This window comes from Aethina tumida, chromosome 5 (genome assembly GCF_024364675.1).
Source record: "Aethina tumida isolate Nest 87 chromosome 5, icAetTumi1.1, whole genome shotgun sequence".
Classification (NCBI taxonomy): Eukaryota; Metazoa; Arthropoda; class Insecta; order Coleoptera; family Nitidulidae; genus Aethina; species Aethina tumida.
The window spans coordinates 27,854,827-27,866,392 of NC_065439.1; the positions used below are offsets into that span (position 1 = coordinate 27,854,827).

An 11,566-nucleotide genomic window follows, 5' to 3' on the forward strand; every position below is an offset into this window, starting at 1 on the left:
ATTTTAATATAATTATAGGCAACCTGTGTCAGTATAAAATTGATGAATGATTATAATTTATTGCATTTTTAAAATTGATTAGTTGAACAGTTAAATATTATTTAAATTTCGTTAAAATTTTTATTTTATTTCAAACATAGAAAACCTATGTCAAAAGTGTTACCAACCTAAATTCAACATTTAGTGATTTTTTATAACGATTATTTTAAATTTCAAAATCGGTCCCAACGGTTACTTTAAATACCCGTTTAGTAAACACTTTTTTCAGAATACGTGATGCTTCTGTGATAGTGCGTTCGTTATAAACTTTATTCGAAATTGAGAAATTAATTTTATTCCTTACAAATGGATTCCAAACAAGCTGCAAATAAAACGCCAAAAACAAAAATAGTGGAAAAAATGTTACATGTTAACAGTGATAGTCCTTTTCGTTGTTTTCCAAAATTTTCTACTCCACCGTCAAGATTCATGAAGATATTTAATCCCTTTAACGTTCATCTAGTGGAAAAACTGCATTTACCACTTTTAAAGTAAGTATTTAATTTAAAAATCATAAATAACATAATGTAAATAATGGTCGTTTTTTAGTAATAGCCCTACAGTTTTTACACCACAGGAATCTGAAGGAAAATTTAAGTGGTCTATAGACGATATTTCAACACTAAAACCTGCTGATATTGATGAAGCTACATTAGACCAGCATGTTTTTGAAGAGGACCCACATTTAGAGTCCATTGTGCAAGAAAAAATTAATACATTTTTTAGTGAAAAACAAATAGTTCCTAGTCCTTTGAATACCAATACTATTTCTAGCAGACTACTACCAAGAGTTAGCCCCAGTACACCATCAAGTAGTGTTTCGAATGGTACCACCATCAAATCATTTAATCAAAACAAATTATATTATCTTATTTTTTATAGGTGCAACACAAACTATGTTATCATTACCTCCAAATCTGCCTGATCATGTAGAAGAGGCTCTAAAGCCTTATTTTAGTTTTAATGATGAGACTGAAGTGAAAGATGACTTAAATCCTAACTCATCATTGCACCGGAAATTGTTTGATTTCCAATCACCTGAACCCGTAGAATGCTCAAATATTCCATCTGAATTGTCCTTAGAGTTAACACCTCACCATGTCCAAATTACACATATGCACAGGAACAATTCAAGTTTGGGACCACTTCCTGATTTGAATGAGTGTGAATTGTCACCAATCAGCAGAAAACCTTCAAAATTGTCTAGATCTGCATGTAGATTGAGCTTCTCAGGAAGAATGAGTGTGGATGTGAGCTTAGTTGTTCCAGACATTGAGAACATCAGTAATATTTCCAAAGAAGGTATGAGTAAAATCTTGCATCAATTATAATATATTATTAAATAAGTAATTTTTTTATTTCAGGGAAAAATTTGAGTGGTTCTAGTGAGTCCTCTAATTCTAATAGCAATTGGGATATGGAATATAAACAAATATCTCTATCACCACACATTAATAATTCAATAGAGCATATGGAAATTACTAATAATACGACACCTCACTCAAAATTGTTTACTAGTCAAAGAAAAAGACTGTCAGAGAGCTTTAAAGATGAGGAAGAGAAGGAGAATGTAGTGAAAATTGAAGAAAACAGGAGAGTGAAGAAGCAACTTATAAGGAATGAAGAAGATACTGGATATTTGACTGCCAGTCCAGTATTTAGGGAAATGAACTGGGATGCTCAAGTATTTGCTTCAACACCAAGTAAAAAGAACTCTCAAGTTTACTGATGTTTAAAACTAATGTAATTAATTAGTATTTAGAAAATTACTTCTTTTTGAGGAAATACCACCCTTTAAGGCCTTTATTCTGATCTCGCATGTTTAATAATGATTAATTTTTAATTATAAAAAAAATATTCTGTTAAATAAGACTGCCATTATGACAATAGTTTAAAAACTAAATTATCTATTAATTTTAGAATTGTGTTAATGCTGAAGAAGATAATCTTTAGGTATTGTTGACAAATATTTGTAATGGAACTCATTTAGTCAAGTGTGCAATTTAGACCAATATATCCATGGAATTTTATGTATTTTAATTTATACTTGAGACTTTCAACAATATTGAATTAAAAAATTATTTTCAGCAAAGTAAACTGAAATAAATGTCTTGATTTATTTTTATGTTAAAATTATGCAAACTACAAAAATAAACGTTAATTATAAATTAAACATTTTATTTATATTACAAAATAATCAGTAACAATCATATAGTACTATACATAAGTTATTTGTAAAACATAACACTAATTTTAAGAATTAGTCTGGCTGTTTGAATCAGACGATACAGTAGACGTTTTTGAAGACGCCGAGTGTTCTTGCGGTAAATTATGATGTGAAGTAGCAGGTGAATGCATCATATTTGGTGGCATGAACACCTGTTTACTTGGCTTTGGTATCAAGGGCTGTTTATCACTGTGAGATTTCGATAATCGTTCGCTTAAAGCTTTCAAGGCAATTTGTCTGAAACAAATATACATTTTGATTCTAATTTGAGGTATTGAAAGTAAGTTGTTACAATTTATGTCCCCACTGTATTTTTCAAAGATGATTTAGTTTTTACTTGCTCTTTCTATTCTATTAATAATTTTATAATTATGTCATAATTAAGAAGAAAATATTTAGGAGACTAAAATTTTAAATTATTTAAATACCTTCTCCTTTCCATGTCATGCTGGTCTGTTCCAGGCACAATAGTGACCCCAGTGGGGTTTGCCATGTCAATCTTTTTAACTACTTTCTTACACAGTCCAATCCTCACCAATCCATTATAAATACTGTTGCTTATTAAAGCAATTGGTGGTTGAATAACATTTGGGAAGAAACTAAAAACAATTATTGTAGTTTTGAAGATATATAATTTTATATTATTTTAACCTGGCAAACGTAAAATAATCTGCCATATCACCCCTTGAACCATTGTTGTGTTTCTGATAAAACCTTAAATACACCCAACTAACAATTAACCCACTAAAAAACATTGTCGGATAGGTACCATCTACCAAACCTACAAGCTTAAAAAGAACAGACAGAAAAAACACACTGAGTGGTACATTTCTATTGCTTAATTTGCCCAAAGGTGTTTTCACTATCACCAGATCAGGCATAATTTGTTTGACCGCAACTGACACACCAGCAATGTATCCTGCCAGTCCATGAATGTTTACTGTAAACAGGAATTCAGTGTTGAATGTCGCACAATACAAAATAAAATAGAAGGCTGTGGTCAGAACTGCTACACCAAAATTAACGATTGCAAAGAACGTTAACATCTCCATTTGACCCCACAATGGCTCTATTAGTTTACCACACAGTCCCACTGTTATGATATCCACTAGCACTTCCCAAAAATGGATCTCCAAAAAGCAAAATGTAAAGGCTGTCCACAGCCAGAACGATGGAGGCATTAAATAGCCTGGAGTAACGGATATTACTTTTATGCATTCTTCCGAATAGGAAAAACCGTAACTAACTAGCACAACACCACAGATAAATTTCACAGATGTGCTCGTGTTTCCCAATAATGCTCCGAATTGCTGTTGCAAGTACGGAATATTTCTGTTTAGGGCTCTAAACATTGCCATTGTCAAATCATTTAGGTTATGTTTTTTATCGTAGTGACAACTCTTTTGACGTTTGTTTTAATGACGATTCCACATTGTTGCCAAAGAGTGTGAAACCCACGCACGTATGCAAAGTATTTTTTTTACACTAGTTTGTCAAATAACAAAATTATAAAGTAAATAATTTTTAAACGATTATTTGATTAGATCACTTCTCATATACAATTCGTGTATTTGTTGTTGTGCTCCCTGGCGCGCATGCTCGTACTTATCTGTCAATAAAGCTAACCTTTCTTGTGCATCTAGTTTGTTTTGCTAATTTTAATTTGACCGATTTGTTTCTTTTTTCATTTTACCATAGCAATAATGAGCGAACAAAATGGGACGCCTCCTGGTTTCGTATACTTCCAAACAAATGCAATATCTAATAAAGAAGATACTCCTGATTATTTAGCGTTCAGTGATAATCATACGACGTCTCCGATGCAAAGTAGATTCAAGCCGTCTAGTTTTAGCAGCCCGCAAAAATTTCAGAAAAGTCCCAGGAATTATAACAATCGACAAAATTTCCGAAACAACCGTTATTCAGGGGGTAATAACAGCAACCGATCTTACAACAGTTCTAACAACAGTTTTAATTCGAATGCTAGCCAAAATAATTCGTGGAAACGTGGGGAAAATAAGCCATATAAAAGGGTACTCTTTTCAAAAACCATTTAATAATATCTCATTTTTTAATATATGCTAAACTTTTCATTACAGACACACAGTAATTGCAATAATCAAAATGACTTGTGGAAGTATTTTGAACCAACATGTTTAAAGGATCCTTGGGAAGCTTTAGAAAGGTATCATGACCAGAAACAAGCAGAACAGAGGGTAAAAGAAAATCAGTTGGAGGAAAGTAAACAAAATGATGATTTGGTAGAAGGAAGCAGTAGTTCTAGAAGTAGCTCTTCAGAAAGTGAAGAGGAAACATAACATTAATTTCTTGTTAGCTGAATCATCAGGTGTTAATTTATAACGTCCAACTTTCAAATATTTTTATATGATCTTTATTTTTATAGATTTCAGATGGTAATATTTTTTACTGAAATCTTTAATTAATACTATATAGAATTCTTTCTTGTATAATTGATTTATTTTACAACTTTATTTATATATTTAAATTGCTGCACAAAATTATAAACAAATATCCTAAACATTTTTTAAATAAATAAAAGCAAACAATATTAATATTGGGTAGGCAGTCAACAATAGAATTATGAAGTCTTAAATTGTTGTAAATATACTTTTAAATCATCTTCAGAAAATAAGAAGACAATTAGATATAAAAATATCTTTAAATCGTTTTAAATGAGAATCTTTTATGTACAAAACTTTGATCTCCTGTAGTATATTTTTATAGGATAAAGTGTTCAAACAGTTTTAGCCATAGAGATGTAACTATTCTATTCATTTTTTAATGCATTGAGTAATATTTGTATTATTATTAGGAAACAATTAAATTGAATGAAGGGCTTATTACAACACATTCTAAATAAATTAATTAAATATATGTATACACGAATTTAATAGTATTGTGATATACATTGCAATAAGGCCTTCATCTACTTTTTAAATTATTACTTAGTAGCGAGTACTAATCGTGCAATATAATTATTTCATGAAATGTAACCAAATATTAGTTTGTCTTTATTTATGTACTTGTTTTATATACAATTCAAAAGTACAAATCTATTGATATTCTTTTAAACAGCACTAACAAAGTACTAATATACAGTACGGTTTACAAAAATTTTATAATGTTTATAAAATTGTCAGGGCAAATAAATATTTAAAGACTTAACATATTTTATTTTTCAAGTGGAAGTAGCTTTTTGCGTAAATTTACCACATATAATAAATATATTCTAAATATTCTTAAATTTAGCAACTTGAACAAAAAATGTAACTTTATTTTGATGAAAATAATACTTATTTTATTTACAAAAAAATACAGCAATTAATATTAAAATAAAATGAGTGATGCATATTATAAATATATTTGTGAAGGGTAGAAGATAATTAGATATTAAAGATGTAAGGGATATAAGGATATCAAGCTAAATAGAATAAAAATTTGGTGGGAGAAAGAAATAGTTTTTCACAAAGTAATCTTTATTTTCATATTTGATAATAAATATTCAACAAGGAAAGACATAGATGCCAATTTTTATAAAGAATAATACGTCAAATATTTGTATAAATTGTATTAGTAAAAAAAAAACAATAGAAATACAAATTAAATACGAAAACAAAAACACGAAAAGTAAAATCAGTCATTATATGTTAAAAATTAAAAGTTTATATAAATAGATCACAAATACAAATAGTTATTTTAACTTAAGATTCAAATTATGTGCTTGCATCTCCTGCTTCAAGAGTTTTTATTTTTACAGGTATTTTAGTTTTTGGCATTTGATCCACTGGATCCATAAACTGTTTTCCATCATCTGTTTTACTTTCCATATTTTCCATACTTTGATCTTCTAAATTATCACCAACTTTTTTTCCATCTTTCAGAATTTTACACTCTTCCACATTTGACTTATTTTCTATTGGTTTTACATTTTCAATTGATTTTATTTCAGCTGGCACTTCCTGCAGTGATTCTTTGATTTTCTTCTCTGAAATGTCTTCTATTCTGTTGTGTTGCTGTAATTCTCCTTTGATATCCTGTGTGGTAAATACCAGCTGTGGTTTCTGAGAAACAGCATCCAATACTTTATGTAGAGTGCTTTCAGTTAACACATTATCTGAATTAGTCTTACTTTTAAAACCAAACTGAAGATTGATCAGGTGTAATATATTAATTTTTATTGGGACCTGTAGTCCAAATGAGAGGAATATTGTAAATATTACAGCAGCAAATATCAACATTACTGGCATAAGGATTATATTTACAAACCACGGTAATTTTCCTGAAAAAAGTATATTAATATAAATAAATAAGAGGAAATTATACAAAATAATTTTTAAATACTCACCCCATAATCCTGAGGCAAAACCTCCCAATCCTTCTCCAACAAATTGTAAAGGGCGCACAATATGAGCACATTGCTCTGCCAGAACAGTGAAAGGTGATAAAAGCTTCCTTTTACAATCATTCTCTCCTAAAACAAACATTAAATCATGAATTAAGTAACCAACTCACTACCAGAGAAGTATGTACCTGTCATCAGATTTTGAATTGCTTCCAGAAAGGTGTAAGATTTATTACATTGCTCTCCTAATATTTTAATATTATGTCTGTCATATTCCTGGAAATATCAAGTATGAAAATACATTGTGTATTGATTAAGTAAAAGATAAATTACCTCTTGTAAATGGATATAAGTAACAAATGCATCATAAATCCAGCAAAGGAAAAGCACATATTTAAAAATAAACCAAAGGGGATATTTACTTTTATGCATGAAGTACACAAAAGTTAGTATTCCTATAATGCTGACACAATGTAAAGTTGACTCGGAAAGAAGCAACAATAATATTTTTTCTCCTGCTTCTAGCCAGTATTCATTTAAATTTTTTTTGAAAACATTACTAAGAACTGCATCTAATTTCTTTAACATGTCTATATCAACACTTTTAGCATTTGTAAAGTCCACAATGTAGTTGTAGTCATCAACAGGAATTGTTAGTTTAATTTGTCCTTGATATGTTGAATGTTCCTTTTGCAAATTAGCTGAATTTAATATTAAGTTTATAATTCTTTTGATATACAGTTCATGGTTGGAATTACTACTAGGACATGATTGCATTTTATCATTTCCATGCATTTTTAATGGTAATTTGATGGGTTCAAAATCTATTGTAAAGTCCATGTCATGGGGATCTTGCCATTCTTCTTTGCTGTTATGTGGTAATAATAACATAATAAGAAAGTATATGTAAGGCACCTAGAATATACAAAACGGTTTATGTAATTTGAATAAAAAAAAGAATTAAAATTAGTACATGTCACTACTTACGGATTTATTCATGATAGGAAAAAGAATCACAATAAGTTATTTGCTGGTCATTTAATGCGTAAAAATTTTTAATTATATATAATTTTATAATATGTTATACCGCCAACTTTGATTCCCGGATTTTAGGTTAACCACACACCAAAGATTCAAGGTTATTTCTGCGCTTCGAATTTATATATGTATATATAGGTGGTCCCAAAATATGTGGTCACTTTTCATAGTATATTTGAAAGCTTTACGAACGTTAACAAAAGCTAGGAGTTATTAATTAATAGAATATTTATGAAAAAATATTTCAAAAAAGGCGCCAACTAACGATGATACGTTATGAAGGAACCATTTTAGTTTAAAAAAAATATAAAGTAGCAAAATTGATCTTTGTAATTTACAAATATGAGAGTTTAAAGTTACAAAATTTATTTAATTAATATGTCATGAAACATAATAGTGTTGAGGTTGTAGCTTTTGTTACCATATTATTTATAACAAAGAAAAAGTCAAAGTCTTGTCTAAATTCCAAATTGCTGTATTTTTATTCGTACAAAAAGTTCCTTTATAAAATACAATTATTTTTTGCTTTTTCATTTTGCAAACACCTTGTATATTAATAGGATATCAATGAACATCCCTCGTATAATACAATCGTTAAATAGCTGGCAACGCCGCTCTGTCGTCTTAATTTTACATCAGCTGTTTCTTGTGTGTTTATTTATGTTTTTATTTGTGGTCCCAAAATGGCAGACGTGAAGTCTCTCGAACATCCCACTTTAAAGGTAAATTTTTTAATCACGTATCTGATCAATCACCACACTTACACTTCTTCTGTGGCCAAATATATCTGAAAATTAAATCTGCTGCATCAGGAGCCTTTACATTTGACAGTTCTAACATTAATAAGCACTCATAGCCACCCGTGATTGTAGGTTCCTTACGAAATACTCAACAAAAAATTCCGAACAGCCCAGAAGACGTTAGACAGAGAAGTCTCACATGTACAATCAGCTGCCACCGAAATAGAAAAGACCCTTTCAGAGGGCGAGGTCAAGGCAAAAGACATCACCATGCTACTTGGTGGCATGGTTGAGAAACTCCAAGTCCTAAAACGCAAAGCTGAAGAGAGCATCTCTGAAGAACTTCACTCATCCAGTGTGTGCAAACGTAGGCTGGAACATTTGAAAGAGCATGCCACTTTAACTCCATCTGGCCAGATTTCTCAGGGGGCTCTGAACCAGTGGAGAAGAAAAAGGTTGGACAGAATGGTAGTGGAATACTTTTTGAGGAATGGGTACTATAATGCAGCCATTACTTTGGCAGAAAGGTCGGACATCAAAGAGTACACAAATATTGGTATGTGTCTTTGATTATAATTACAAGGTCATTAATTTGAAAACAATTATTTCGCATAGTTTTAATACAAAAAAAATGGTGATTTTTTAAACAAATGTTTAAATGACAAAGAATATCATGATAGAAAATTATCTTTAAATCTGAAAATTTACATTAACAGAATGTTGTTTTTAGTATGTTTCCTTATTGTGAAAATTTTTATTCATAAATACCAAATATTTTGTCAAGATATTGTCACAAATCTATTAATGCTGTGGTAATATTGTAGACATTTTTCTTGCATCAAGGGAAGTGGAAAAGTCCTTGGCCAGCAGAGAAACAGCCAAATGCCTGCTGTGGTGCCATGACAATAAGTCGAAACTACGCAAACTCAAATCGAACATGGAATTTAAATTACGCATTCAAGAGTTTGTGGAGTTAATCAGAGGTGACAGACGTATGGACGCAATAAAACACGCCAGAAAACACTTTCCGAGTTTCGAGGAGGAACATTTACCCACAATTCAGCAAGTTATGGCTCTTTTGGCCTTTCCAGTTGATACTGGTAGGTGATTATAATATTACAAAAGAAATTTCGTCTAATATTGTGTGAATGTTACAGCGATAGAACGTTACAAGGTACTATTTGATGAGTCCAGGTGGGACAGTCTTATAGAAGAGTTCAGACAGGAGAACTACAGACTGTTTCAGCTAGCGTCGCAGTCTGTTTTTACCGTAGCTTTACAGGCAGGCCTGTCAGCACTTAAAACACCATATCCTTTTGAAACTAAATTAATTTTTTATTTGCCTATATATTACAATTTTAAATGTATTTCTTGTAATAATTTAAAAAAATGATTTTTTCCTTAATTATTACTTACTCAGTGTTACACAGAGGGTTGCGATTCGAAGAATCCGGCGTGTCCTGTATGTCAAGACTGTTTGAACCAGTTGGCAGTTCCTTTGCCATTTGCCCACTGTTCTCAGTCCAGGTTGTATTGCCATATTAGTGGTTTACCACTGAATGAAAATAATCAACCACTAATGTTGCCTAATGGTTACATATATGGTGAACAGGTTTGCTGTTGACTTATTTATTGTTTACTGTAAAAGTCATTTTTAATATTTACAGGCGTTGGAGCAAATGGCCAGGGCGAATAATGGTTGTGTTATTTGTCCCAAAACAAAAGAGATGTTTCAATTTAAGAAAGTTGAAAAAGTGTTTGTCATGTAAATGTGATATACTCCTTAGAGTATGTAGTTATTAAGGATACCTATTTTTATTATTAGTTTTTGTATATAATTTATATACTATATTATAAGAACATGTGTGTTTCTATGTTAAAAATGTAATATTAATTGGTTAAATTATAAATTCAGTTTACATGTATTTTTCAAAATTTAAATTTGCCTATTATAGAAATAAACATATTTAGTTACAAATGCAATTGTTTTCATAGTGGTTTCAAGTTTACCTTGTTTAGTTTTAAATATTAAAATAGAAAGAAATTCCATTAAAAAAGGATTAAAATCAAAAATGAAGAACTTTAGACCTGAGCTATTATTTATTGTATAAGAACTCAAACTAAGTTTCCAGTAAGTTATTTTTTAAGTTGGTGTCATAAATTAGAGGTTTTCTATGAATGAGACATTTTTGTCTTTGCCCACATGAGCAATAAATCAAGGCCACAAGAACGAAATCAAAATTCCTGAAAAGACGCCGTAATAACGACAGCCGGCCGTAATTATTCCCGGTATTACAGCGTGTCACGGTCCTATAAACAAAAAGACGACGAAGTCATTGAAGTAAATTTATTTATTTGGGCGTTACTTACCTGGGAGCGTACATCATGCCAAGTGAGCTGAAAATCCGAACGTGATTGCAGCCAATCGTTATTGAACAACACGGAAAGTGTCCGGTGCACATTCGACATTTGATGGTTGGAGAACAGAATGAAAGGTATGTATAAAATCCTTAGGACGTGTAGTTATGTTTCTATAGAAACATTCCCACTTCATGTACTGATGCATAAAATTAAATGTAAATCACCCTCTATAAAATTTCGGAGTCTTAGTAATGGCTCCTTATAGGATGGTCTCTGGTTAACGTGTGTTCCAAAAATGAACTTTTCAGCATCAACATTGGTCACTTTATAGACATTTTAGTTAGACCATCAAACTGTCAATTTTCGGAATAAATAAAGATTTTAAGTCAATACCTCTTTCCGTTCCCCATAAACTTCTAATGAATAACATAGGTGAAGCAACCTGTATATATACGCCTATTTTAAAATAAAATAACATTATATTTTATATTTTTTATTGTGATATTGTATATCATATAGTCTTATATTAAAATATGTGTTTATTTAAACATGTTAAATAACGGTTTACAAAATATTTCGTAATCCTTATTAATGCATTGTCATTAGCGATTTATAAATTATTCAATTCTGATAGTTATTTATAAAATTAGAATGAAAGACAAATGCAGTAACATATGTCCCTTTTAAAACATACGACATCGCTGTTGAAAAACTTATTGTATAAATTTAATAAACATAGTTAAAAAAAGCAAATATCTAAGATTGAATTATTAGTGTAGAATGTCAGACTTTTTACAA

At 30.4% G+C, this 11,566-nt stretch overlaps 5 protein-coding genes across 6 annotated transcripts; 3 read left to right on the top strand and 2 right to left on the bottom strand.

Annotated features, from left to right (window-relative positions):
• Positions 1-158: 158 nt before the first annotated feature.
• LOC109599078 (uncharacterized) lies at positions 159-2,069 on the top strand. The gene is made up of 4 exons (XM_020015018.2): positions 159-530; positions 589-866; positions 922-1,341; positions 1,404-2,069. The coding sequence occupies exons 1-4, from the start codon at positions 346-348 to the stop codon at positions 1,766-1,768; spliced, it is 1,248 nt and encodes a 415-aa protein (XP_019870577.1). The 5' UTR covers positions 159-345; the 3' UTR covers positions 1,769-2,069.
• A 131-nt stretch (positions 2,070-2,200) lies between these two features.
• LOC109599073 (transmembrane protein 115) lies at positions 2,201-3,643 on the bottom strand. Its single transcript, XM_020015013.2, has 3 exons — positions 2,918-3,643; positions 2,695-2,865; positions 2,201-2,503 (listed from the first exon to the last, which is right to left on the bottom strand). The coding sequence occupies exons 1-3, from the start codon at positions 3,622-3,624 to the stop codon at positions 2,293-2,295; spliced, it is 1,089 nt and encodes a 362-aa protein (XP_019870572.1). The 5' UTR covers positions 3,625-3,643; the 3' UTR covers positions 2,201-2,292.
• A 310-nt stretch (positions 3,644-3,953) lies between these two features.
• On the top strand, positions 3,954-5,452 carry LOC126265576 (bromodomain-containing protein DDB_G0270170-like). Its single transcript, XM_049967455.1, has 2 exons — positions 3,954-4,299; positions 4,366-5,452. The coding sequence occupies exons 1-2, from the start codon at positions 3,970-3,972 to the stop codon at positions 4,582-4,584; spliced, it is 549 nt and encodes a 182-aa protein (XP_049823412.1). The 5' UTR covers positions 3,954-3,969; the 3' UTR covers positions 4,585-5,452.
• Positions 5,453-5,840: 388 nt separating this feature from the next.
• On the bottom strand, positions 5,841-7,754 carry LOC109599079 (uncharacterized). Of its 2 annotated transcripts, XM_020015021.2 has the most exons (6): positions 7,617-7,754; positions 6,963-7,544; positions 6,818-6,905; positions 6,633-6,758; positions 6,417-6,566; positions 6,110-6,348 (listed from the first exon to the last, which is right to left on the bottom strand). In XM_020015021.2, the coding sequence occupies exons 1-6, from the start codon at positions 7,626-7,628 to the stop codon at positions 6,233-6,235; spliced, it is 1,074 nt and encodes a 357-aa protein (XP_019870580.2). In that variant the 5' UTR covers positions 7,629-7,754; the 3' UTR covers positions 6,110-6,232. The 2 variants fall into 2 exon arrangements, with proteins under 2 accessions (XP_019870579.2, XP_019870580.2); XM_020015020.2 differs by having other exon boundaries at positions 5,841-6,566.
• A 408-nt stretch (positions 7,755-8,162) lies between these two features.
• Positions 8,163-10,400, top strand: LOC109599076 (E3 ubiquitin-protein transferase MAEA). Its single transcript, XM_049967237.1, has 6 exons — positions 8,163-8,389; positions 8,540-8,963; positions 9,232-9,507; positions 9,565-9,714; positions 9,823-10,019; positions 10,075-10,400. Exons 1-6 carry the CDS (start codon positions 8,351-8,353, stop codon positions 10,174-10,176), a joined length of 1,188 nt encoding a protein of 395 aa, XP_049823194.1. The 5' UTR covers positions 8,163-8,350; the 3' UTR covers positions 10,177-10,400.
• The last annotated feature ends 1,166 nt before the right edge of the window (positions 10,401-11,566 follow it).

What these genes read in the sequence shown, in the direction of transcription:
- LOC109599076 (XM_049967237.1), top strand. Translation starts at nt 8,351, where the DNA reads ATGGCAGACGTGAAGTCTCTCGAACATCCCACTTTAAAG. An exon ending in TCGAACATCCCACTTTAAAG is followed by an intron (nt 8,390 to 8,539) that starts GTAAATTTTTTA and finishes CCGTGATTGTAG; the next exon opens with GTTCCTTACGAAATACTCAA. An exon ending in GTTACATATATGGTGAACAG is followed by an intron (nt 10,020 to 10,074) that starts GTTTGCTGTTGA and finishes TAATATTTACAG; the next exon opens with GCGTTGGAGCAAATGGCCAG.
- LOC109599079 (XM_020015020.2), bottom strand. An exon ending in AATTCAAAATCTGATGACAG is followed by an intron (nt 6,759 to 6,817) that starts GTACATACTTCT and finishes TGTTTGTTTTAG; the next exon opens with GAGAGAATGATTGTAAAAGG. An exon ending in TTTTGCCTCAGGATTATGGG is followed by an intron (nt 6,567 to 6,632) that starts GTGAGTATTTAA and finishes TACTTTTTTCAG; the next exon opens with GAAAATTACCGTGGTTTGTA.
- LOC126265576 (XM_049967455.1), top strand. Translation starts at nt 3,970, where the DNA reads ATGAGCGAACAAAATGGGACGCCTCCTGGTTTCGTATACTTCCAAACA. An exon ending in AAAATAAGCCATATAAAAGG is followed by an intron (nt 4,300 to 4,365) that starts GTACTCTTTTCA and finishes TTTTCATTACAG; the next exon opens with ACACACAGTAATTGCAATAA.
- LOC109599078 (XM_020015018.2), top strand. Translation starts at nt 346, where the DNA reads ATGGATTCCAAACAAGCTGCAAATAAAACGCCAAAAACAAAAATAGTG. An exon ending in CTGCATTTACCACTTTTAAA is followed by an intron (nt 531 to 588) that starts GTAAGTATTTAA and finishes GTCGTTTTTTAG; the next exon opens with TAATAGCCCTACAGTTTTTA. An exon ending in CAGTAATATTTCCAAAGAAG is followed by an intron (nt 1,342 to 1,403) that starts GTATGAGTAAAA and finishes TTTTTATTTCAG; the next exon opens with GGAAAAATTTGAGTGGTTCT.
- LOC109599073 (XM_020015013.2), bottom strand. Translation starts at nt 3,624, where the DNA reads ATGGCAATGTTTAGAGCCCTAAACAGAAATATTCCGTACTTGCAACAG. An exon ending in GATTATTTTACGTTTGCCAG is followed by an intron (nt 2,866 to 2,917) that starts GTTAAAATAATA and finishes AATTGTTTTTAG; the next exon opens with TTTCTTCCCAAATGTTATTC. An exon ending in CATGACATGGAAAGGAGAAG is followed by an intron (nt 2,504 to 2,694) that starts GTATTTAAATAA and finishes TATTTGTTTCAG; the next exon opens with ACAAATTGCCTTGAAAGCTT.